The sequence below is a fragment of the Vigna umbellata genome, chromosome 1, assembly GCF_029865625.1.
Source record: "Vigna umbellata cultivar VRB3 chromosome 1, Vumbellata_1.0, whole genome shotgun sequence".
In the NCBI taxonomy this organism is placed as follows: Eukaryota; Viridiplantae; Streptophyta; class Magnoliopsida; order Fabales; family Fabaceae; genus Vigna; species Vigna umbellata.
Window position 1 is genome coordinate 84,682,160 of NC_142165.1, and position 27,804 is coordinate 84,709,963.

The following is a 27,804-nucleotide window of genomic DNA, read 5'->3' on the forward strand; positions in this document are numbered from 1 at the left end:
GCTTTGGAGAAATTAAAATTTATTTTTAAGGATTTGAATAAATTATTAAATACAATTAATATCATCATTTTTTTAATATATTTTGTAACGATAATAAATTTATAAACTTATTTAGTAATAAATATAAAAAATCAAATATTGTTTTGAAGTAGTTTTAATGAGTTTATAATAAAATAAACTTATTAACTTAACTGTATATGCTTAAACTACTTATTAAGGAAGATATTGAAAACTAAGAGAATAAAAAATTTATTATCATAAAAGAGCATAAATATATCAACAAAAAATTTAAAGTTGAGCATTTAATACATATATATTACTTCTCAAGCTATTGAGAATAAATTAATAATATTTTGATTGAGTTGAATATTTGACATAATGCCCCATTTGATAAATTTCTAAGAATACAGATAGTTCTCAAGAAAGACACGAAAACAAATTGTAGACCTTCTAGTGATCAAACAATTACCTTCGTTTGCATTAGTATCCACTCACATCTGAGAACGGTTGTTTTGCAAAACAAAAATACTTTAATTCAAATAATGACTATAACTTCAACAGAACTTGATCAACATAATTCATATTACATCCAATTAAGATCATGTACATAACCAAGTAAAGTAATAAGTGAAGAACCAGATACGTGTGTGAATAACAGATAAACCATGATGCGGCAATGTGGATGAAAATTTACAAAATCATTGTCTTGAGCCCTGCCTAAGTTCATCTAAATTCACTGAATAAAAAATCATGTAAAAAAGTATTACACACGGACTGATTTTATATACATCACGAACTTAGTTAACTCATGAGAAACTTAATAAACTCTAGTACTAGGAACCACCCCAATTTTAGTTAGTTCAAACCCAACAATTATGAAAGAAAATGAAAAATCATGAAATCAGGAAGGGAAACACATAAACAAGAGAATATAACAAAAAAAAACAAAGGAAAAAAGCAATCAAACAAAAATAAAGAAAGCAAGAAAAGAAAAACAAGAAAACAAAAAAAATAACAATGGAAAAAAGTAGGAAAGCAAGAAATTTAACTAATTTTGTTAGTACATAATTAATTACAAATATAACGATTTTTAACTCTTATTTCGTTTCGCTACAAAACTTATATTTTTTTTTTCTCTTCAACTCATTTTTAAATATTTCATTTGTCATCACAATCTTTATTGTAATTTTTTTTCTCTAGGATGCACAAAATTGATCGCCTAGTGCTCGTTGGCACGACTAGTGATTAGCAGAGTGATTCTTTGTCGGAGTTATTGAAAGAAACTGAAATTATGCATGAGGTAAGGTCTTTCCTATTTTGTTATACTATAACTTTCAAAAATATATTGAGGTCCCATTTACAAGGTATGCACTTTCTTTCTTTACAAAGAATAAAAAAAGATGAATCATATTTTTCAAGAAAGGTTTTTTCGCTTCCTCAAAAGAACTTGATAAGTTACACATTTTTTTCTCTTTCTATATATGTCATGAAACAACATTTTAGCATTCATTTTTTGAGATTTATATTATATTTTAAGATGACTTTTTGAGTGTTTAAAAAAAAATTATTTTTTAATGTTATTTTTGGGTTTACAATGAGTTATATGTTTCCTACATATACGAATATACTTGTCACCAATGAAAATGAAGATGAGAAAAAAAGTTTTATGCCTCTTTAAGTATAAGAATGAAATTTTAACTTTAAGAACAGAGATAAAATAATGAAATTGCTTGAGGAAGAATCCTTGATACCAATTTGCAGATGTATATTTCCTGGTGTTTTATTAATCAGACAAACAAAATAATATTTAAAAAAATAGATATATTTATCAGAAATCAAGAGGTAAATTTCCTAAAATAAAGGTTTTATTCCCCTTAAATCAATTTTTGAATTCGTTAACTAACCTTAATATATATATTGCAAAAATGTATAATTAAAGAAGTATTTATTAAATTTATAAAGTTAATGTATTGTATTTATTATTGTTATTGTTATACATACATATGTGAAGATATTGGCTTTCTAACAGCGCTAATCTAATCCTGAAGGATAAGTAAGAGAAGAAAGGAAGTGAGAAAACATAGCCCATGAACAATTGTGACAGCAATTATCTTTTGGTCTCTGTAAAAATATTGCAACGCCTTCTCCACTCTCTCCCTTGTTATCCTTCTTGTTCATTTTCTCCTTTGTTCTTTCTACATGAAGAGCTTTTGTGAACACAACAATTATTTCAGGTTGTGTTTTGATATTAATCAAGATTAGTAGTTAATCAAGGTTTAGGGTTATGGTTAAGGTGAGGTATTAGGGTTAGGGTTAGGGTTAGGGTTTAGGGTTTAGGGTTGATGGGTTTAGGGTTAAGGTTAGGAGTTTAGGTTTTACCGTTTAGGGTTTAGGTTTTGAGTTTAGGGCTATGGTTTAGGGTTAGCGTTAGAGTTATGTTTAGAGTTTAGGATTAGGGTTTAGCGTTAGGGTTAGGTTACGGTTTAATGTTAGGGTTAGGGTTTAGGGTTAGGATTAGGGTTAAGGTTTAGGATTTAGGGTTAGGATTTAGGGTTAGGTTTAAGGTTCGGGTTAGGGTGAGAGTTTAGGGTTGAGGATTGAGGGTTGAAGGTTAAGATTTTTGCATCTACGATTTAGGGTTTAGTGTTAGGGGTTGAGGTTTGTTGGTTGATGGTTTAGAGTTTAGAGTTTAAAGTTTAGGGTTTAGAGTTTAGGGTTAAGAGTTTAAAGTTTACGGTTTAGAGTTTAGGGTTTAGGGTTTAGGGTTTAGGGTTAGGTTTAAGGTTTAAGGTTTAGGGTCCAGGGTCCAGGGTCCAAGGTCCAGGGAAGAGGGTCTAGGGACGAGGGAGGAGGGTGGAGGGTCGAGCATAGAGTTTAGAGTTTAGGGTTTTATGGTTAGGGGTTTATGGTTCAGGGATTAGGGTTAAGGGTTAAGGGTTTAGGGTTTAGGGTTAGAACTAGGGTTTCTGATTTAAGGTTTAGGGATAAGATTTTATGGTTTAGGGTTTGAGTTTAGAGTTAGGGTTAACGTTACGCTCATGTTTAGAGTTTAGGGTTAGGGCTTAGCGTTAGGGCTATGATTTAGGGTTAGGGTTTATCAATGGAGTTATGGTTTAGGGTTAGGATTAGGGTTAAGATTTAGGTTCAGGGTTAGGGTTATGGTTAGGTAGAGTTAAGGTTAGGGTGAGGGTTTAGGGTTAGAATTTAATGTAAGGGTTTAGAGTTAGGGTTATGGTTTAAGGTCAAGGTTAGGGTTTAGGGTTGAGGATTAGGGGCTTGTCGTTGGGGCTAGGGGTTGGGGGTTGTGGGTTGTGGGCTTGGGTTTATGGTTTAGGGCTGAGGGTTTATGGTTTAGGGCTGAGGGTTTAGGGATTACGGTTTATGGATTATGGTTTACGAATTACGGTTTAGGGATTAGGGTTTAAGGATTATGGTTTGGGTATTAGGGTTTATGGATTATGGTTTAGGGATTAGGGTTTATGGATTGCGATTTAGGGATTAGGGTTTCGGGCTTAGGGTTTAAGGTTTAGGGTTAGTCTTAAGGTTTAGGGTTAGGATTTTGGATTTAGTGTTAGGGTTAAGGTTAGTGTTTAGGATTAGGATTTAGGGTTAAGGGTTAGTCTTAGGGTGTAGTGTACGGTTTGGTGTTAGGGATTATGGTTAGAATTATGGTTTATGATTAGAATTAGGGTTTGTGGTTTAAGGTACTTACTATTTCTTTATGTGTTATCTAGGGTTTACCTAGGATTTAATTAGTGAAAATGTTAGAAGGGATGAAAGGAGTGAAGTAAACATTAAAAAAATAAAGAAAAATAATTAAAGAACAAAAGAAATAAAATAAAAAAGAAGAAAGCGAGAATGAAAGATAAGGGGAAAAAAGAGAAAGGAAGGAAACAATCAAGAAATCAATAAAAGAAAAAAACCGAGAAAGGGAGAAAATAAAGTAACCAAAAAATTAAGAAAGAAAAGAAACAAGAATCAATTATGAAAGAAAATGAAAAATCATGAAAGCAGGAAGGTAAACACATAAACAAGAAAGAATGGAAGAAAGAAAAAGAATTCAAGAAAGAAAAAAAATAAACAAGACAATATAACAAAAAAATACATACAGATGTAAATATATTGTTATTGTTATACATACATATGTGAAGATATTGACTTTCTAAGAGCACTAATCTAATCCTGAAACATGCAGATGCAATAGTAATAGCTACTTATATCTTATAAACAAAAAAGACACTTAATCCTCTATGAAAGTTTGAAAACTTGCAAGATTTGAATTTTTGATCTTGTACGGGGTTGTAAAAGATTATGGATAAGTAAGAGAAGAAAGGAAGTGAGAAAACATAGCCCATGAACACTTGTGACACCATTGATCCTTTGGTCTCTGTAAGAATATTGCAAGGCCTTCTCCACTCTCTCCCTTTCTATCCTTCTTGATCATTTTCTCCTCTGTTCTTTCTACATGAAGAGCTTTTGTAAACACAACAATTAATTCAGGTTGAGTTTTGACATTAATCAAGGTTAGTAGTTAATTGTAGCCTAATTCACTAATAAAATGACAATCAATATCTATATGCTTAAACTACTTATTAAGGAAGATATTGGAAACTAAGAGAATAAAAATTTATTATCATAAAAGAGCATAAATATATCAGCAAAAACTTTAAAATATATATATATATATATATATATATATATATATATATATATATATATATATATATTACTTCTCAAGCTATTGAGGATAAAATCATAATATTTTGATTGAGTTAAAGATTTGACATAATGCCCCATTTGATAAATTTCTAAGAATACAGATAGTTATCAAGGAAGACACAAAAACCAATTGTAGACCTTCTAGTGTCCAAACAATTACCTTAGTTTGCATCAGTAAACACTCACATCTGAAAACCGATTGTTTTGCAAAACAAATAGCCTTTAATTCAAATAATGACTAAAACTTCAACAGAACTTGATCAACATAATTCATATTATATCCAATTAAGATCATGTACAATAGACATGTCAGATTCAGGGCATCCCAATTAAATGAAATGACAGTTTCTCATTTGGAATCTGTACAATAAAAATTTTTATCAAATCACAAGACGTTTCAAATACCACGCATGAGTTACTACACATGCCAGTTTTATATAGCCCATTTGATAGTAAAGAACCAGATAACTGTGTGAATAACAGATAAACCATGCTGCGGCAATGTGGATGAAAATTTACACAATCATTGTCTTGAGTCCTGCCTATGTTCATATAAATTCACTGAATAAAAAATCTTGTAAAAAAGTAGTACACATGGACTGATTTTATATACATCACGAACTTAGCTAAGTCATGAGAAACTTAATTAACTCTAATACTAGGAACCACCCCAATTTGAGTTAGTTCAAACCCAACAATTATGAAAGAAAATGAAAAATCATGAAAGCAGGAAGGGAAACACATAAACAAGAAAGAACGAAAGAAAGAAAGAGAATTCAAGAAAGAAAAAAAATAAACAAAAGAATATAACAAAAAAAAGGTTTGACCTTTGAAAAATAATTATGTTAAAGTGCCTCACAATATGCAAATTGATGTGATATATATTATCCTGGATCCAGAAGAATTCTGAAATCAAGGGAACATATTAATTCCTACCTGAAAAATAGACCATTTTCCTTCAGAGTTGAAAATTTCCTTCAATCTTCTCTTGAATTCAATTTCACGCTTAATACCAGAAGGAAGAGTCTCCAATTCTTTCTCATAACAATCTACAATTCCTTTAGCATTGAATTTTACTCCAAATGTTATATTTTGCTGTCCAATCTGTTCAGGTAATGTAACAATAACAAATATAGTTCAAGTCATTAGGTAAGAAAATACTTCAAATGATGTCAATTTTTAGTTCGGGTAACAGTAATATAAAACATACAATGAGACTAATTTAAGGTTGCAACTCAGAGGAGTAAATTAGGTAAAACCGTGGTTGGCCTTGCAACAATGTAATCTTATAAAAAGTTTGACTCTTTGTATAAAAAGTTGGCCAATACAAATAAATTTCAACAAGAACATAAAGAGATATTCTAATTACATCTCCAAATTTTTCATTCAGAAAATGAAAGCAAGCCTAAAACAACCTTAGCACCTTATTTGAGATTAATCAAATCAGCACAATGCAGCGTGAAACAAACAGCCAAAAAAATGCAACTAATTTCCAAAAAAAAAAAATCAAACTTTAAGAACCCTATTTGGAGCACAACTCGTGATAGAGAGGAACCTGCAAAAGACGGGCATAATTGTCACCCTTTTGAAATCAGCCAACTTCTCGTAATCAGTCAAGATGTTTCAAATGGAAGACAGAGAAGCTTCAATGGAAATTCTCGATTCGATTCTGCACGAGTTCTTGTCCAGTTTCATCACCTCTACGCACACCCCATCCTCAACTAAGGACTCTTCCTACTCTTCAACCCCCCACATCACCGAAAGTGATGGGGTCGGGTTCTGAAGCAGCAGTGCACAAGAAGGGTGTGGAAAGAAGCAAGGTTTGGGAGAGGATAGTGAATGATGGATCTTGAAATGAAAAGGGTGGAAGAAGATTAATTGTATAACTAATTTTGTTAGTACATAATTAATTACAAATATAACCATTTTTAACTCTTATTCTTTTCGCTACAAAACTTATATTTTTTTTTCTCTTCAACTCATTTTTAAATATTTCATTTGTCATCACAATCTTTATTGTAATTTTTTTTCTCTAGGATGCACAAAATTGATCGCCTAGTGCTCGTTGGCACGACTAGTGATTAGCAGAGTGATTCTTTGTCATACTATAACTTTCGTATGAGGTAAGGTCTTTCGTATTTTGTCATACTATAACTTTCAAAAATATATTGAGGTCCCATTTACAAAGTATGCACTTTCTTTCTTTACAAAGAATAAAAAAAGATGAATCATATTTTTCAAGAAAGGTTTTTTCGCTTCCTCAAAAGAACTTGATAAGTTATACATTTTTTTTTCTTTCTATATATGTCATGAAACAACATTTTAGCATTCATTTTTTGAGATTTATATTATATTTTAAGGTGACTTTTTGAATGTTTAAAAAAAGTTTCTTTTTTAATGTTAGTGTATGAAATATCCATCCATTTGTAGGTGTTGGCTCAAATGTTTGAGCTGACAATACTTTTTTTTTATCAGAAATCGGGTCAGGATTGGTCTAAGAAAAACATTTCTCAAGCAAAAGGAGTGTTTATGCTTCATGGACATTGTGTCGTTAGAATACTTTGTTAATGATACCTGTTTCAAATTATTTTTGTTTCTTAAAAGGTAGCCTACTCATAACCTAGGACAAGTTTGTATAACACTGGCCATCTACTTTGATAGAATGAGATGCTACCACTTTTTTATTAATATTTTTGGGTTTATAATGAGTTATATGTATGCTAAATATATATTGCAAATTTCCTAAAATAAAGGTTTTATTCCCCATAAATCAATTTTTGAATTCGTTAACTAACCTTAATATATATTGCAAACAAAAATGTATAATTAAAGAAGTATTTATTAAATTTATAAAGTTAATGTATTGTATTTATTATTGTTAAAATTTTATTCCTACGTTATCAAAATATATTGATATATATATATATATATATATATATATATATATATATATATATATATATATATATATATATATATATATATATATATGCAAACTAACATTAATTATTATTTTGAAAAATAAAGAAATAATTAAGAAGAAATAATTTTTTACTATTCTATCAAAAGATATTAATTTGTTTTTTCAAACTAATATATTCTAATTGTTTATTTTTTATAATAAACAATGTATAATTCTGAAGAAATATTCATTAAAAAATTTAATTTAATATTTCACATTCATCTTATTTATTAACATTTTATAATAGTTCTTTATTAAAATTATTAATTCATTTTTTCTAATTATTTATTTAAACACAATAAAATGAAACACTGTATTTCCACTACATAATGCAATTAATGACAAATAAATTTATTGTCGTAAATAGTATTTGAGTTCATCTCAGCTTTGATCAACAATTTTTACATTCACAAAATACAGATATATAAATACAAATACTGTTCGATTTTTTTACCTTGAGTATGAGTAGAGTTGGTCATGCCTAACTAAATAATACTAAACTATAGTTAATTGTAATTTTAATAAACTAAAAATTACTGAACTATTATTTGTTTAATTTTAAAAAATTAAATTTATATTAATTAACTAATTAACTAATAACTGAACTACTTAATGCACTGTATCAAGGTAAAACAGTGTTTGCTTTTGTTAAAAGAATAATACTTTCTTGTAAGTGTTGAGTTTGTTGGTTAGAAGAACTTATTACAAGATTTCTTGTTTTTCTGTTCAAATTTTCCAAGTAGTTTTTATTGCAGATATTTTATTTTGAGTTAAATATTATTCTTTGTTTTTGTCTTTTACTAAAAATTATATATTTTTAGACTTTATAAGACTTTATATAAATCATATAAATTATTTATGAGATTAAATGATAAAAATAAAATATCTCTTCAATATAATAAAACAAAATAAAAATTATGAAATTAAATAATAGATAATGGATAATGATTAAATAATCAGAACAATTTATATTCTTATATTAAAAACCTAAATGATTTGGAACCAATATCTATTAAGAAAGTAAAACATAAAAAAATCTAAGATTATAGATAAAAATTAGATTGCGAGTAATAATTCAAAATTATAATTATTGAGATTAAATAAAATATGCAATACAAATAAAATTTTATAGTTCTTTATATATTTATATATATAATACAATTTTTAATTTATACATAATGTATACATAATAATAATCTTGAACACATATTTATAGATAATAGAAAAAAGTATTAAGTATTCATATTTTATAGGTACTTGAACTTTCTCTGGTTCACAATTTAAGAATAATTGGAGACGAGAGTGTTACAGAAAGACCATCCATATACTTCTGAAACAGTTAACTAAACTTAAAATCATTTGAGTTCAAAGCTGAACTACAAAATAGTATATTTAATTTTTAGTAAAAATAGATTAGTTTTTTTTAAGTATGATATAGTACAACTATAGTTTAATATAGATCAATTATTTTGCCCACTAAGTATGAGATATAAATAAAAATGTGCACATCTCTCATATCCAGTATCTTTCCACATATATGTTTTCATTTTAATTACTAAAACATATTTTATTTAATAAGTAATTTAAAAAGTTTATATTAACTTTTATTTATTTTACAATTTATCTCAAAGTCGAATATTTAATATTTTCTATATTTATTAGACTTTTATCCAAATATCATTTTATATTTATATAATTATAAAATTTTAATATTTAGGTTTAATTGCTTCCTTTGTCCCCAGTTTGGTTGAATTGTGTCAAATTCATCCTCATTTTTTAAAAAGTTTCATTGTCGTCCTCACATGGTGTAAAAGTGTCAATTGAATCCAAACATAGAAAAAATTTGTGTCAATGTAGTCATCTCCGTTAAATACACACTAACGGTGTTAAGTGGCTGATTATTTGGCACTAACGTGGCAAATGAGTCACAGTAGTGGTAATGACGTGTGCACAAACTCTGGCCATGAAGTGTTCCCCTCTTCTTCTGATACTTCCTCTTCTTCTTCTTCTCTTTTTTCTCCAGGGTAGTCACAACCACCGGCGTAACCAGAGCGTCTTTAATCAAATCAACAATCAATTTATCCCTAACATCCCTCATGACAGCATTGATCACCAACCCCACTTTCATCCCATCTAACAAAACACTAAAATCAGCCTTTATATACCACAAATAAGCAGCAACGGTTTTGTCTCGCGGGGATTTCACGAAGAACTTGAGTCTGGCGCCCCACTTGAATTTTTCGTCGAGGACGGCGTTGCGAAGGGCGAGAAGGTCCTGGAGGGTGGAGGTGGAGATGGAGGAGCGGGGGACGTAGGAGCCCGTGTCGTCGGTGGCGACTTTCTGGTAGGCGAGGAGCCAGAGGTCGAAGCGGCGGAGGAGGGGGGAGATGGAGGTGACGACGCGGTCGGGGTGGCGGAAGTTGTCGATCCACATCTGACAGCAGAGGGAGACGCCATCGTCTCTGGAGAGGGTGGAAGAGGAGAAACGACGAGGGGAAGAGAGAGGTGGGTGCAGGATAGGAAAAACTGAAATTGGCCGCAGGGGATTGGTGGTATTGGGGAGAAGTACATGGCGGAGGCGGCCGAAGAAGAAGGGAAGACGGCGACGCATTTGGAATTAGTGTTGTCCGAGCATTGGCTTGGAAGGGAGTGAGGGAGGGAAGCAAAACCCACCAAAAATTAAAAGTGTAAGACTAAAAGCCTCCCCTTGTCTCTCTTCCTCTCCCTGCAACCAAATACAGAACAGAATATACATTCATGCTCTTCCCTCTTCTTCTTCTCCAAAACCATTCTAATTAATTAAATCAAAACACACTATAAAATTATATTCTTTTCTTCTTCTACCCCCTCGCACTAATTTATCAAAACCCTAACACAAGATGGTGAAGGTGCGAATGAACACCGCCGATGTAGCCGCCGAGGTTAAATGCCTCCGGCGCTTCATTGGAATGCGGTGCTCCAACGTCTACGATCTTTCTCCGAAGGTAGCTCCTCCCTTTTCATTTTTCGTTCTTTCACTTTCCTCAATTCGATTTGATTCCATTTTCCTTCTCTGCAGACCTACGTGTTTAAGCTGATGAACAGTAGTGGAGTTTCGGAATCTGGGGAGAGCGAGAAGGTTCTACTGCTCATGGAGAGTGGCGTGAGATTGCATTCTACTATCTACATGCGTGACAAGAGCAACACGCCTTCTGGTTTCACTCTCAAATTGAGGAAGCATATTCGTACCCTGGAGAAAAAAGAGAAGAAGAAGAAGAGGAAGTATCAGAAGAAGAGGGGAACACATGGCCAGAGTTTGTGCACACGTCATTACCACTACTGTGACTCATTTGCCACGTTAGTGCCAAATAATCAGTCACTTAACACCGTTAGTGTGTATTTAACGGAGATGACTACATTGACACAAATTTTTTCTATGTTTGGATTCAATTGACACTTTTACACCACGTGAGGACGACAATGAAACTTTTTTAAAAATGAGGATGAATTTGACACAATTCAACCAAACTGGGGACAAAGGAAGCAATTAAACCTAATATTTAATATTATAGTGAAGAAAGTAAACATCTCATTAAATATTTAATGATGTAAACTTTTTACTGATTTTTGTTGTTTATAAAAAATATTTAATTAATATTTTTATATAAAATGTTATTTATATCTATTTCAATGTAGATGAAAAAATTATTTAATAAATTTGTGAGCATAATTTTCTGAGTTGTTGCAGAAGATCCAAAACCTACTTTATTACTAAGAGACGATAACAATGTGTTTATACCTAGAAATGAGAATAAAGTAAAAATACAATGACATGAAAACATAGTTATACCTATTACAGAAGCATATACAATTATATACCTTGCAATTGATTTTTTCTTGGTGAGCTACCACGTTTTTTAGTGTTGTGAAAACAGGTAATCTGACTCAGTCTACCATGGATTGGTCACATGGTAAGTCAACTCAACATGGCTCACTTATTAGTGAGGCAAAAAAATTTGAACCCAGTCCAACCTACCACAGATTGGTGGGTTAAATAAGTTGGCTTACTCGCTTACTTAATTACATTCTTTTTCTCAAATATAAAAATAATTACATTTTTTTTAATTTGAATATAAATAAATTTCACTTTAAAATTATGTTAAATTTCAAAGACAAATCAAAATAAAAAAAAAGTACCATAAATCCAATAGCCGAAAAATAAACACAAAAGGCGAACAAATAAGTTTATAAAATTGATCATTTTTGTGTCACTTATCCATTTATAATATTAGAGTCTTGAATGGATAAATCTATAATATTTTTTTCTCTTGAAACATCTTTTTCTTTATCCCTATCTACAACATAATAAAAAAGATGTTAACTAATAATATTGAAACATAAAGTAATAAATAATTAAGTTAAATTAGGTGGGTTGGTAAGCTAACACAGCTCACCACTGGTTCAATCCGGGTGAGCCAAGTTCTAAGTGAGCTGAGTTAAAAATTGGTCCGTATAAAAAATAACATTTTTTTCAAATCTAACCCGATCCAAACTCGTGATAGGCTAAATTGATTCACGAAGTTGACTCACAAATTTGAACTCATTTTGACAGCACTAACTCAAACCAATTTCTTAATAGGATATGACATTAAGTCTCTCACTTTGTCCTTTAAACCCACTGACGGTAGGCAGTTATAAAGAAACACTTATTTATTTTTCTTCAATGAGAAATAAATCATAATGAATATTACTATTACAAAACTTAACTTTTGGTTTTATGTGATGGGTTGTTTAAAGGTGTTTTAATGAGTATTTATTGAAATTATAATATGTATTTATATATTTTTATTTAATAGCGTTTAAACTATTGTTACATTAAGTTTCTTTCTTTGGATAGGTATTTAATGTATTTTGTTTTTCTATGTAATCTTATAATAAAACAATGGTTTTAAGGAGTATATAAGAAAATATGTTAAAATATAATAGAAAAGAAGTAAAATTAGATAAGCTCATCGGTGATTTAATTGTTTGACAAAAATAGATAATAAGTTAGCTAGTATATGATAAGTTTCTAGTTTATAAGATTTAGGTTGATAATCCAAGTTATTGAATATGTCTACTTGTTGGAAAATGTAAAACGATATGTATGTACACATAAATTTAATTAATAAATGAATTTTGGGTTTTTTAGACGAAAAAATTTGTATGTAACTATATATTTTTCTTTAAAGTATTTAAATTCTAATTAAACTTTAAGTACTTTTTACAAGTTAGGTTTTTTTTATCTAAACAAATAATTTTATTTAGATAGATCTAACAATATATTAAACGAGTGTGTCGATGTATGAATTAGATGAGTCAATAATATACATTAGACGAGTCTTTTCATATATTAATTAGAATAATATAAGAAAACAAATTAAAATAATATATAAATAAGTCTAATATCACATATTAGACAAATTTTGTCAATACACTAATTAGACAAGTTGAATAATACACATTAAACTAGTTTTTTCATGCATATTGATTTGTACTTTTAGCAAGTTTAATTCACACATTTATGTATGTCTTAAATATTTTTAGAAAGTTTACTCTATTTTTTTTCACATGTTTTATCCTTTATATTTTTATATTTTTATAAATATATAACTTTTTAAACTTATAAATAATTGATCTTATTAAAAGTTAATTATAAACTTAACAATATTTATTATTATTTTTTTCTAAATCTCTTTCAATAAACAATAGACAAATATGGCACAGGTTTAAAACTAATATTTAATAAAAACATCTAACTGTCAAAATTCAATTGAAAAGTTGAAAAGTTTTAAATTTTTTTGATAACTTGATGTCAAAATTTAATAGAAACTTAATCAATAGTTTTCAAATTTATGAAGGATTCAAACCATAATTATGAATAATTTAATAATAATTGTTTATTTTTTAACAATAATGTAGAGTTCCGAAGAAATATTCATTAAAAATTTTAAGTTAATTTTCACATCCATTTTTTTATTAATATCTTTTTATTAAAATACATATGAATTCTATTTTCCTTATTATTTATTTAGACAAAAATAAATAAAACTTGAACTTCTCGAAAATAATTAAATTTGACTTGATTTTGATGGTTGAGACTTTTATAGGCAATATACATATTCTCCCATTCTCATACCACCTCCTAGTATTCTTCCTCAGCCTCATAAATATCTCAATTTAAATTTATTATAACACCTTTATAATTTAGTGGATTATCTAAAATACCTATATTAACTTTTATTTATCGCCTAACTTATCTCAAAGTTACATATATTTAATATTTTTTTACTCTTTTCTATAATTATTATTTGATATTTGTATAATTAAAATTTATTTTTTATATTTAATATTCACAAGAAAAAATGAATATCTCTTTAACATTGGATATTTGATAATATCAAATTTTTTTTCCATTTATGATGGGGATGGACGAATTATTTTTGTAAATTTGTTTTTAGTTCAGAGATAGTATAAGATAATCAAACCCAAAGAAAATAGAAAATCTTATTTCATCTTAGTGTAAAAAAAACTCAAATTATTCCATAACCATAATTTTAAGACAAATTAGTATCTAATTTAATATTATATTGATCCTTAAAATTATGATTTTGTAAATTTAAAAGTAGATACATACATAAAGAGATATTCTTTATATTATTTTCTCAGCCAAAATGTGCCTTAATTTTAAAAAGTCAGAGTTACCAAATTAAAATCAAATAACACCCTTTTGAGATTCCAGTCATGGATTTCTCACACTCCTTGTCTTTATAAATTCAGCAGCAAGAGAAGTATAATTTACTTTGCCAAAGATGGCTATCAGCCCCAAATCAAAAGCCCTTTGCTTTGCCCTAAGTCTCTTAGGAACCCTTGATTTCATAATCTTCTCTCAAGCCACTACTGATTTTCTCATTCACCGGGATTCCCCTTTATCTCCCTTCTACGACCCTTCAATCACCCACTTTGATCGGTTGCACAATGCTTTCCAACGCTCATTCAAACGCATCAACCATCTCAAAGCTGTTGCTGATAGCCTTAACCATGGCAGCAACCTACAGGCCCCTATGAAACCTGGTGGTGGAGAGTATCTCATGAAGATTTTCATCGGAACACCACCTGTTGAAGTAATTGGCATAGCTGACACAGGTAGTGACCTCGTATGGACACAATGTTTGCCATGCAGACAATGCTACAATCAAACTATCCCTCTCTTTAACCCTAGTCGTTCCAAATCATACCAAGCAATACCATGCCTACCTACACTTTGTAGCCAAATACTAGGTTTACCAAGAACACAGTGTCCTGATAAGAAAACATGTGGTTACAGTTGTGCTTATGCAGATGGTTCTCATACTGCGGGAAACCTTGCTTTTGAAACAGTAACCATAGGCATCAGCAACCCAATTTCTCTTCCAAATGTTACATTTGGTTGTGCTCACGATACTGGTGGCATATTTGATGCGTCAGGATCAGGCATAATTGGCCTTGGTGGTGGCAACCTTTCACTGATTTCTCAATTGGGACCCTATTCATCTGGTGGGAAGAAATTCTCCTATTGTCTGATTCCCAATACAGTGATGAATGAGAACTCCACCAGCAAGATTAATTTTGGAAACAGTTCTTTGGTTTCTGGTCCTGGAGTCGTTACAACTCCTCTTAATAATCTTGGTGGCTTTTCAGTCACGTTGGAAGCCTTGAGTGTAGGGAAAGAGAGGATTGAATTTGCACCCAAGGGTAATGTTACCAAAGGAAATATGTTGATTGATACTGGAACGACTTATACTCTTTTGCCATCTGATGTTTATAATGGTTTGGTACATGCTTTAAGCAAAGTAATTAGGGCTAAAAGGGTGCGTGACCCTACCGGTACTTTTGACCATTGTTATGAAAGCAGTGACAAAAATATGAAACTCCCCATTATCACAGCACATTTTGAAGGAGGAGAGGTGAATTTGCCGGCAGTTAATACATTCTCTATGGTGAAGAAGGATGTGATATGTTTAGCCATGGTTACACAGTACGAATTAGCTCTCTTAGGAAACTTGGCTCAGACCAATTTCTTAATAGGATATGACCTTGAGTCTCGCACTTTGTCCATTAAACCTACTGATTGTAGCAAGTTATAATTATGAAACACTAATTTATGTTTCTTCAATCAGAAATAAATCATAATGAATAGTATTATTACAGAACTAACGGTTGCTTTTATGTGCTGGGTTGTTTCAAGTTTTTTTTAATGAGCATTTATTGAAACTAATTTGTATTTATTTTTATAATTAATTTTTTATTTATTATGGCTTAAACTATTGTTACATTAAAGTTTTTTTTTATAACTTTTAATGTATGTGATTTTTCTATATAATCTTATAATAAAACATTAGTTTTAAGCAGTATAAGAAAATATGTTAAAATATAAATGAAAATAATTAAAGGAATTAGATGAGTTATAAGTGATTTCAAGGGTTTGTTTGGCAAAGTTAGCTAATAAGCTAGTAGATGATAAGTTTCTAGTTTATATGGTTTAGGTTGATAATCAAAGTTATTGACAATGTTTGGTAAACTAAACTGATAGAATAGGATAAATAACTGCATAATTTTTATTAATAAATGAAATTTGGGTTTTTTTAGACGAAAAGATTATTAAACTTTAAGTATTGATGTTTACTTTTTACAAGTTATATCTGAACAAGTAATTTTATTTAGATGAATTGTGAAATAAATATCGATCAAAATTAAATTTTATTTATTTTTGAAATAAAAAAATTATTTCTCAATTTGAACCATTCTTAGATTTAATTTATTTTTACAATTTTAATTTTGTATAACTTTAATTTATAATATTGAATATCTTTTTAATTTGGATTATATAAAAATTAAAAAGTAGATAAAATTAGAAAAAAAAAGAACAATAAAAATAATGCAATAAAATCAAAAGATAGTAATAAAAAAAATTAAATATATTTATAGTCTCAAAACTTAAATATGAAACTAAAATTTGTCACTGTCGTAAACTTTGATATATTTTTATTTTTAAACTTTAAAAATAAATTGGTATAGTTCTCTTAAACCAACATTGCTATTTATCTTTTAAATAATGTTTTCGATTGATTAAATTGAAATATATCAATGTAAATAATTTAAATGTTAGTATGAAATATTATTTAATATGTCAATAAAGATTTTGTTTCAAATATTAAAATAAAGATCAATTTTAATTTTGTATTAATGTGGGCGAAATAAAAATATATTTAATCTTTTAAGCCTAATTTATAAGTTACAAACTTCTAAAATAAAAATATATTTCAAAATATTTATTAAATATTTTATATTGGTCAAACTAACTAATAAATTTGTATAATAATAAGCTAATAACTAATTTATTAATTTTAACAAATGCACTAAAGTAATTTATAATTTGTAAGCTAATCAAATTAATTATGTAGCTTGTAGTTTATAAACCAGTTAAAGTAGTTTATCAATTAAAAATGTAAAATAGTTATTTCAAGTTATTTATAAATAATTTCGTATTGGTCAAACTAGGTATAAGTTATTCAAATAATAACGGATTTGTTAATCTTGTATAAGACGCTCAAAATAGTTTGTGATTGATAAAGTAGTTAAAGTATTTTCTAGCTGAAAAGCTAACTAAAGTAGCTTGTAACTATAAGTTTATAAAATAAGTTACTTATTACTTAATCAAGCACGTATTGATCGATAGAACAAAGTATTTTTGTAGTGAAATAAGTTATTAACTAACTTATTAGTAGTTGTAATTCATATTAAATGAGAAACTTGCTAATTTTATTATATATGCATTATATTTTATTTAATAAATTAAATGTGAATTTAATTTATCTATTATATTAATGTTGGTTTTTATTTTAGAGCAAAATATTTTATTTTTCTACAATTTTTAATTTTGATTCAATTTTTTCATTTGAATCTTTTTTAATTAATTAAATTATTTTTATAGTACTTGAAATTAATATGTTAAATTTAAGATTTACTTGAATTAAAATAAAAATAAACATATATCAAATTAAGTATTAAACTTAAATTATGAAAGTTTTAAGAAAGAAAGTAAATATATTTATCTTAAAATGAACGTTATATATCAAGTAATAAATTAATATTGATTAACATAACTTCTATTAATTAGTACCCATATTAAAAATAATATGTTTTATACCGTTTCTAGTTTTGATTGAGAAAGAAAATCCTCATCTACACAAATATATGTTTCATGAAGATACGTTAAAGGATACTTAATTTTTTTTTAAATGGATACTTATTTTTTAAAAAAAATAAATACTTAATTTTTTTATTTATTTAAATAGATGTTTATGTTTACAATAAATGATACTCATTTTTTACAGTAAATGGTATTATTTTCTCTTAGTTATTTAAAAGTAATATATTGACTAATTCTTGATAGTAAACTGATATTCCTTTTCTCTAGTTATTTAAAAATAATATATTGACTAAATGATGCAACTAAAATTTTGAATATAAAAAATAAATATTTTTTTTATGAGAATAGCATAAGCATTTCATTGTTTCAAAATTAAAAATTGTCTTGTAAAAAATATATTTTAAAATATTATTTTAACATAAATAAATAATTAATTATAAATCTATGATCAAATTTATTATTATTTACGAATGATTTGAATATAAATGTAAACATAAAGAAAATTAAAAAATATATAATTATTTTGCAAACAAACATTTTACATTAATACTTAAACATGGTTTACACGACTAAATAATGTTATAAAGAAGTTATAGATTGTGTAATAGAGAGTCGTACAAATTCTAAACATGACTACTATTAATAATTATGGTAATCATTTTCATCTTGAAAATGATATTGTGGTTGATGTTGTTGATTTTCACGGACCTCTTAACCATTAGTACTTGATTGATTTTTCAATTTGTACATAAAACTAGGAAGAAAAGTTTGCATTGCAATGGACATGACAATTTATTGAATGATTCTCTATGAACATAATCTTAAAAAACAACAAAATAAATAAATAAACACCATAAATTAATACATATTTTAGAATTAAAAAATTCAAATTTGTTCAACGAGTTTCGAAAACTGTTAAAGGACTCAACAATTTTCAAAAAATGTTGAAAGCCTTAACGGGTTTTGAGAATCGTTGATTCCTTCAACGTATTTCGAAAATTGTTGAAGGTCTCATCGATTTTTGAAATTTGTTGAAGGCTTCCACGGTTTTTAAAATCCGTTGAAGACATCAATGATTTTCAATAGGCCTCAATGATTTTCTACTCCCTAGCTTTTCCAGATCAATACACAAACCAAACCAATATATATAACTATACAAATGTAATCAAAACCATAATAGTATATTAGCTGAGTGTCTGCTATATAAAGGATATTGTAGTGTTTGTGGTCCAATAAATATTGTGATGGTGGAATGCCACGAAGAGAAAAAAAAAAAAGAAGAACTAAAAGGGGAAAAAGAACAAATGAGAGAAAAGAAAAGAGAAAAAGTGGAGAGTTTTAAAGTTAAAAATAAAAATACTCTAAATTAAAAGTATAAATCTATTCACAAAATTCGTTTATTTGTGAAGCGAATTCTAAACTTTTTTTTTTTATAAAAACATCTCAAAAGACATTGAATGTAATAAAAATTGTGTTATATATATAAATTTAGCGTACCGTGTATCATATCTGAAATTAAAAACGTAATATGTATCGTTAATGAAAAACAAAATCGAGTGATAATTCTTTCCTTTGGAGGAGAAGACATTGAAGAAACAATGTGGTCGTTCAAATATTACATTATGCTTTAGGAACTTGCTATAGGTAATACAATAAGTTCATTGCTCATGCATTGTAAGATGCTCGAATGATAGACACCTAAGCATATGAAAGCATTTGAATAAGGAAGTGACAAAACCAATTATATTTTCTAAAAGTATATATCACTTAAGTAATGAGATCACTCAAACGAGAAATACCTTCAGAAATAAATATATATATATATATATATATATATTATTTCATTGAGATGTGATTGATGATTCTGACATTTTGATTGCAAGTGGTTTAAATGAAACTTGTGTGTTCGCCTTCACATTGAGATTTGATTGATATATGTGTTATGTACATAAAGTGATATATTGTTTTTTTTTTAATGAGTTCCTCTTGAGGGTGCTTATGTTGTTATGTTCCGATTAGGATAATGATACTTGACAACATCTTAACATCATTTTATTGTTCTGTTATTGGTCCAAAATTACTCTACAATCAATGATAATAATCATAAACACTAACATGGACAAATTAAAATATTGTAAAAAAAATGTTGTCAAAGTATCATTATCTTATGGATTAAAATAGTAGTCAAAGTTACTTCCATTTTTTTTTCTTTTATCTTTGCCTAAAATAAAGAATAAAAATATTTTTTAACACGTTCCTACCCGCTTTCAATGACTATTCTATTACTACCATTCATGACAACAAATAAATGTGTTGGTGCCAAATATAACTTTTGTAATGTGAGTAAAATAATTTAAACTTACCTTTACAATAAATTTTTAATTTTATTCTATATTACAATTAAAAATACATGTAATGATATAAAAAATACAATACAGTATGCAATTGAAAAACAACACAAGATGTTTTAACTAAAATTTGTCAAATATATATAAAGTTGGACTTAATTTATACTCATTAACAAGATATAAAATAATCTTTCAAATTGTCCAAACAAATAATTTAAAATTGAATTCAATTAATTTTTACAAATATTTAAAATAAACAATTCAATGTGCATGCAAATAAAATTACTAAAAAATAAATACAAAATATCAATAAAACATACACATATTTTAAAGTAATCATGTGATAACATAACCAACAAGTATGAAATTATCATAATTTATTCTCACTAATTAGAGCAAGAAAAAACATTTAATTTTTAAATTATGGTGTGTTTTATTTGCTATTACCATTTATAGGTAATATTATTTTAATGAAATATATTTTTTATTGGCCATACCATTTTAAAGAAATTTATTATTTTTAAACGTAGTTAATTTAAAATATAAATAAGTTACTTTGTTTTATAAATATCTAATCTAAGTAAGTAATGACATTTCTAAAATATTAACGAAACAATAGGAAACAATTTATGTTAAACTCTTTAAAATATCAATGTTTAACAATATTTTTTATATTAATATATTATTAATCATTCCTTTCACTTTCACTTTCATCATAATGAAGCTCCTCCAATACGCCCTTCTTTATTGCTGTTCTGAAAATTTTGGAACTCGGTTAGGATTTGCCAAAATTATGATAACGTTTTCAAATCCAGAAATTAAGCATTAATTGGAAACAATAATAGGCATATTTTGCTTGAATTATTAAACTAATGTTTATCTTAACAAAAGCTTTACAAAAATAATGAGGTGACAGTGAAGTGGTCGTAATGTTCAAGGATGATCAAATAAAGAGTAAACGGTAGATTATAAATTGAGAAAAATCCAACGGTGTAAATACGCTTTCTCACGGTGAGAACCTTGATAGAGTATCCGAGGGTAGCCTCTACCACCCAGTCGGAAACGAAACAATGGCAGTGTTGCTACAAACTCGTTACGCTCTCACTATATGTTCGCCGCGTTACCCTTATCACTTCCCAAATCCTTATTATCATAATCCCTTTCTTATAATCCCCGCCACATCCACCAAATTCCTATCCTCATTCCATGCACCACCAATTGCATTCTCCGCTCACCCAACTCCCTCACGCGGTTCGCCGCCCTCACCCACTGCCTCCGCTTTCCACCGCGAGCCACCTCCACAAACGCCACCTATCAAGGCTGTGGCGGGCCTGGCTGCCTCCGCCGTGCTTTTTCTCTGCATCGGCGTTCGCTTGTGTTTGGCCTCTTCGCCGCCGTTGCCTCTACCTGCCGGTCCTCCCGTCGTTCAAGAGGACCAAAATGTTCAAGGTTTCTAAGAAGCTCGATACTCTCTATTCTCTGATATGTTATTCTTTGATTCGGTGGTTAGTTACTGCTTTCTCGGGTTTTCTTAGCTTTCTCTCTAATCTCGTAAATGTTGAATGCTTTTTTTTTTTTTTTTTTTCAGTTTTTTCCTAATAATTGTGGAAAATGTCCCCTTATAGTGTGATTTGGTTTTTATATTTTTTTTAGATATTCATGATGGCAACAAAAGAAAAATATAGAGGATAACTCTTTTGGTTGCTTGATCTTAGCTGGAATTGTAGCTTTTTAGCCGAACCTGGATATCTACGAGCTTCTAGTTAAAGGTTAATCCTTTGAGGCTCGGAAGTTTATTGCAGAAGTTGCTTTTTCCCAACATATGTTCTACTATACCCATGGATTCAAAATTGAGCCCTGGATTACATGTTTAAGGGACGTTTTATCGGCCAACCGTACCGAACTGGAGCTTGGTGTTGAAATAATGTATATATATATATATATATATATATATATATACTTTAATATGGAACTATTTCACTTTCTTATCTGCCATCCATACCGCACTGCCGTTCCATGTTGGTAGGGAAAATTGAGCTTGAATAAGGTACAATTTCACAGAAACATAAACACGGGATTTCTTATCATTTGATTGTGTATACAAAACTTTTGACATGGACTACCTGAATAAGTTTTATTGTTTGATTTTGATAAAGCATACAAAAGTTGTTTACAGGAAGGGGAAAAATTCAATTATTTCTTTAAAACACATAAGCTACCTCAGGATGGACACTAGGAACACGGAGTATGAATGAAAATTGAACAAAAGATGGGAATGATTTTTTGGTGTTTTGTTTCTTTAAGTTCTTCTGTTCTTGCTGCTACATTTTCATACTGAGATTCTATTATTTATTTTACATTTTAAAATTTGTATTAGCTTCTTCCATTAAAAGGAAGTTGATTTTACAAAATTTGTTATGGTTTTCCTTAATTCTATCTGTATTAAACTCAAATAGCACTTGCTACCTATCAGTTGTCCAGACTGTTTTGGCATAGGTTGAGAAGAGTCATAATGATAATCTCTTACGTTGGTTATGGGTACATTCTCACATAATTATCCTCTTTCTTGGTGTGTGATGTTTCTGCTGGAGGATGAACTCCTGTGGTTTAATCGATAGAAAATCAACCTCTCTAAATGGGTTGGTTGATGTTGTAATTTGTGGTTTAATGTTCACAGATGATCATGATGGAAGAAAACAAGATGACAAAGACACTGTTGTAGATAAAGAATTAGAAGAAGCTTTTAATACCTGGAAATCTAAATCATTTGCATTGACTGTTCCCCTGAAAGTTGTTGCTCTACGTAGTTCTATACCTCCTTCATGGATCAAGGTTTGTGATACATATTCCTAGTTTTCTGTTTAACCTGTTATAGTATTTATTACACTTTATTTTTTCTCCTTGCTGGTTCTTGGGAATTGTCTTTCTTTATTCTTTCCCATCTGAATGTGTATTGTTTCCTCAAAAGTTCTCTGAAATCCTAATATCATGTCTTATTACGAACTCTCTTCTAGTATCAATTAACATATTATTTGGTGAGAACATTGTAGTCAGAGTTGTGTTCCAACTCGTAGAATCAATCCTAGGTTTTCTGTAGCGGGTTAGTTCATGTTCAGAATAGCTGCTTAGCAAAATAAGTAGACTCACCATGTTGAATTGTAAAAGCAGTGGAATTGGAGAGTATTCTGAGTTTGTGTGGATCATGTTTTGTGTGCCAACCTTTTTGCGCTGTGCCAAGTTCCTTTCTTTTTTCTTTGTTTTGTACTTTGTAAACCTAAGCCCAAAATACCCAAGCCCCGAAACCAACTTGTTTGTAAGCGCAACACTAATAACAGAGGAAAACATCTTTGCTGACCTCTCATCATTGCATCTTCTTCAACCTCTGGCACAAAATCTGCCTCCTTTCATACCGAACCCCAAAAATGTTGAATGAACCACTACAACTAGAGCTCTCCTTTGCCATCCTTGGTTAGAATTCTAAGTATGAGTCTAAGTCTCACATTGAGTAAAAATGAGAAAATAGAGCACCGTATAAGATTAAAGATCAATTAACTCATTGCCTTAAGGTTTGGGTAGAGAGTGGTATCAATCTGGTTGGACTCAAGTCTCATTGATGTTGTATCTCTCAGTGAACCTCCTCCTCCATAAACTAAACATCCTTGAGGTTGTTAGAATCATTATTTGGTTCATCTGCATCTTCTACTACATCGTTTATGTGGTTGAATGGTTCTCTTTCAGTGGAAGAAATGAGATCTTTTGAGTGATTATGATTTCAAGTGTTGTGTTTTTGTACTAGGAGCAGTTAACTTGGCACTACTACAATATTTTAAGTTTCTTTGTTTGTCATTCATGACTTGTGAGTTGGGTTTTCTATTGTACGGGGTTTAGTCATTGACTTTCATATGCTTATTGATCTATGATTATACTTTTACGCTTAATTAACTATTTGGTGTGTTACATGTGTTTTTTCTTACGTTATGTTATCACATATACATACATACATATATTTTTATTTGAGTTTTATATGTACAGTAGAATTTGTGTTTCCGTTTTCATGATTTATGATTTTGTATCCCCTTTCTGAGTCTGGATAGATTCTTGAGTTTAACTACATTGGGTGAATATACGCAATTTCATATTGTAGGTCCTTTGAATCTACCATGTTATTTTAAGCAAGTTATAGGTTTTCGATTAATTTAATCTATATCTGCTTTAACTTATTTAATAGTATGTCATGTTAATTTTTCTTTATTTTTAGGACTTTATAAATTGTCAAGGGAGGAGAATGAAGTTTAACGTCAAGTATTATGCAAGTCTTGAGAGCATCTTTTCTGACCTAACAATTCCCTTTACTAAAGGAAAAATTGGGCCAGCATCTGCTTTGGCAGCAGATATTGTTGGTATTGGCGATTCATGGCTCAAATATGCTATTAAACAAGCTATAATTGAGCCAATAAGAGATGTAGAAGATCAGGAGTGGTTTAAAAGCTTAAATGACAAGTGGAAGGTAACACTATATTTTGTATCTTTCTTCACCTTCGAGCTCGTCTCTCAAGATTTGGTCTTATGCTTTTTTATCACCAAAACATTGATTTCTTGAACTTATTTCATCTTAAATTTGATGTTTTTGCATACTTAATCGAGCATGTATCATATAGTTGCAAACCAAGATATCGCACTTGTCTGAATGCTTTGTGTACACTTGGTAATGTGACATATTTGTAGTATGCTCATTTATGTCTGCATACTTCTATGTTTGTGCTAAACTGACATAATTTGTATCACAGTAGATTATTTGAGTTTCTTTCATAGCAGAGAGAGCACCTATATACCTTATTTTGAGAAAGAGACTGTAGGGGTACGTGTAAAATGTAGTTATTTACTATATAAGGGATAACAGTATAGGCACAGCCCAAAAGAGTGGAGTAAGGAAATTGTAGGAAAAAAGGATGCAAAACACTACCACAGAGGAGCGTTGTTGGGAATGAGATTAAATGGGATTGTGGGGAAAGAAAAGGGAAGTTTGGACGACAGTAAGGGATTGTTATGGTTATGAAGAGGTCATGTCTTTTGCAAGGGATTAGTCCTGTGACAGTTGTTACCTTCGCTAATTGAGCCAACTGTTCCTTTCTTCCATTTGAATTCAATGAAATTCAGTGGTCTTTCGATCTTATAATAATATGTTTCTTCTATTTAACAGGGTGGAGTAAAAGATCTTGACCAAAAAATTCTAACCTAGACTATAAAAGGGGGACAAGGCTTTGTTGTTGCTATGAAATTTTTTTATTTCATATTTTCAAGATAAAAAAATAATTTTGGGGCAGAAGGTGGAAGCCTGAATGTGAAATAGGGTTAATAGAAAACATTTGAAGTTCTTAGGAAGTATAGAATGGATCAGCTATCACAGGTAAAAATAGTGAAACGGAGTACAGGTAGTCTAGGACAGAGAAGTATCACTATTATCTGTAGTGCTTATACATATTGACACAGCTATTTGTTCTTGAACCTCGGAAGAGTAGCCATTGTATTTTGTAATAGCTACCTGGATATTTATCAAAATGAGCTCTTATGCAGTGCAGAGACATCACTACACTGATTTTGTAATTACTAACATAAATATATCACCTCAACCCATTACTTGTCCTTTTGGGAATGTATCTTAGATTGTCATGATAGCAAGAACCTGGTCTATACATCTCCTTGATTCACGTTGATTATCCCTGAGGTTAATTCTACCTACACAAAATTTGTTGGTTACTATTCTATTGGAGTGTTTCTTGGTTGTCATCAAAGTGTATTATATATCTTCTTGATTTTTAGTGCATTTGCCTAGGTATACAATGTTAAGTTAGTTGTTTTCCTTTTGGGTTGTATCTTGATAGCATACGTTACACTCTCTAACAAAGTTCCAGGTATACCTACGCAGGAACTCTGAGGGAGAAATAGATCCTAAAGGTGATACATGGGCTGCTCCATATCGATGGGGCTGCATGGTAATAGCATACAAGACAAATAAATTTCAAGAGCATAAGTTGGCTCCTGTAGAGGTACGTTGTTTTTAGTGGCTAGTGTGAAATGCTTGTAGAGTGTTATGTGAGTATATAAAATGAAATGACAGGACTGGGCGGATCTTTGGCGGCCTGATCTAGCTGGAAGGATTTCAATGATTGATTCTCCTAGAGAAGTTGTTGGTGCAGTTTTGAAGTATATGGGGACTTCCTATAATACAATTGACATCAATGCTGAAGTCAATGGTGGGAGAGACGCTGTTAAACATAATTTGGCTTTGCTCGCGAAACAGGTATTGTTACTGAGTGATCTCTCTACTGATGCTGTTGTTTTCTTGTTGGAACAGCGGTGGAAAACTTTACAAAACAATACATGACACATAATACTTTTCTTTTTTCTTTTTCAAACAATAATTTAAGTTTCTATCCTTTTTATACATATCTGTAGGTTCGACTGTTTGATAGTTCAAACTATCTAAAAGCTTTTGGAGTTGGAGACGTTTGGGTAGCTGTTGGATGGAGTAGTGATATTATTCCTGCTGCTAAACGCCTGTCTAATGTTGCTGTTGTTGTTCCAAAGTCTGGAGCGAGTTTATGGGCAGATCTTTGGGTATTTCTCTTACTGTATCTTGCATTTTAGGTTTCATATCTGATAGATTCATGGTTTTAAGAAATTATGTGCAATGGAAAACTGTTAGTGGCACCCTCGCAGTACTGCCGAAGGAGATTGTTGACTTTTTTCTGCCACCGTTTTTTACCCTTGTTTTTGTTTTCCCAGGCAATTCCGGCTGCATCTAGGATTGAAACAAGTCGGATTGGTGGACGTGTGAGAGGGCCGTCACCATTAATCCATCAGTGGATTGAGTTTTGTCTGCAATCTGCCAGAGCTCTCCCCTTTAAGCAAGAGGTGATCCCAGGTGCCTCTCCCTCAAATCTTCAAAGTCATTCGGCCAATGTGCCCATCGAGTTAACCAATGGTAGACCAAAGCTAAAGGGTAACCTAGTTGATGGAGCTCCTCCACCAGACATCTTAGAAAGGTGTGAGTTTCTAGAGCCATTATCTAATTCGACATTGTCAGATTACCATTGGTTGATTACCTCCATCCAGGAACCTAGCCATGGATTGATACACAAAATGTATCATAATATCATATCACTGGCTAAATTTTCTGGGTGGTTTAATTCAAAACTTACTTGAATAATGTTACTGAGCTGTGTGGTACATGTCAAGGATCCGTGGCTGATAATTTGAACGACCAGAAATTTAATAAAATTTACTGATTACAAACAAGGTTAAGAGGCTGTCCTTCAAACCCCAACAATGCCGTAGCTACATGGGAGAAACGCTGATGCTCTCCTCCACATTGTTCGTAAGCAACGGATTTTGTGTAAAGTTCATCTGATTATAGATTATTCATGTACAAGTGCATGAGTTTATTCATTTTTTAAAACCTAATGTCTTTTTGAAGATAATTGTTAGCACTAAGCAACTGCTGTACTTGAGTGGGCACGACCACATAAACCCTTAATATTATATTAACGTCAATAACATGAACA

The 27,804-nt window shown here is 30.0% G+C and overlaps 1 protein-coding gene, 1 long non-coding RNA gene and 1 pseudogene across 2 annotated transcripts; 2 read left to right on the forward strand and 1 right to left on the reverse strand.

Annotated features, from left to right (window-relative positions):
- Positions 1–4,091: 4,091 nt before the first annotated feature.
- Positions 4,092–6,599, reverse strand: LOC124835275 (uncharacterized). Its single transcript, XR_007028552.2, has 3 exons — positions 6,275–6,599; positions 5,656–5,823; positions 4,092–4,473 (listed from the first exon to the last, which is right to left on the reverse strand). It is a non-coding gene; the product is annotated as an uncharacterized LOC124835275 (long non-coding RNA).
- A 7,890-nt stretch (positions 6,600–14,489) lies between these two features.
- On the forward strand, positions 14,490–15,913 carry LOC148206653 (aspartic proteinase CDR1 pseudogene; annotated as a pseudogene).
- Positions 15,914–21,231: 5,318 nt separating this feature from the next.
- Positions 21,232–27,804, forward strand: LOC124833959 (putrescine-binding periplasmic protein-like protein). Its single transcript, XM_088104517.1, has 7 exons — positions 21,232–21,688; positions 22,917–23,071; positions 24,498–24,746; positions 26,152–26,286; positions 26,358–26,540; positions 26,696–26,857; positions 27,026–27,804. The coding sequence occupies exons 1-7, from the start codon at positions 21,310–21,312 to the stop codon at positions 27,443–27,445; spliced, it is 1,683 nt and encodes a 560-aa protein (XP_087960643.1). The 5' UTR covers positions 21,232–21,309; the 3' UTR covers positions 27,446–27,804.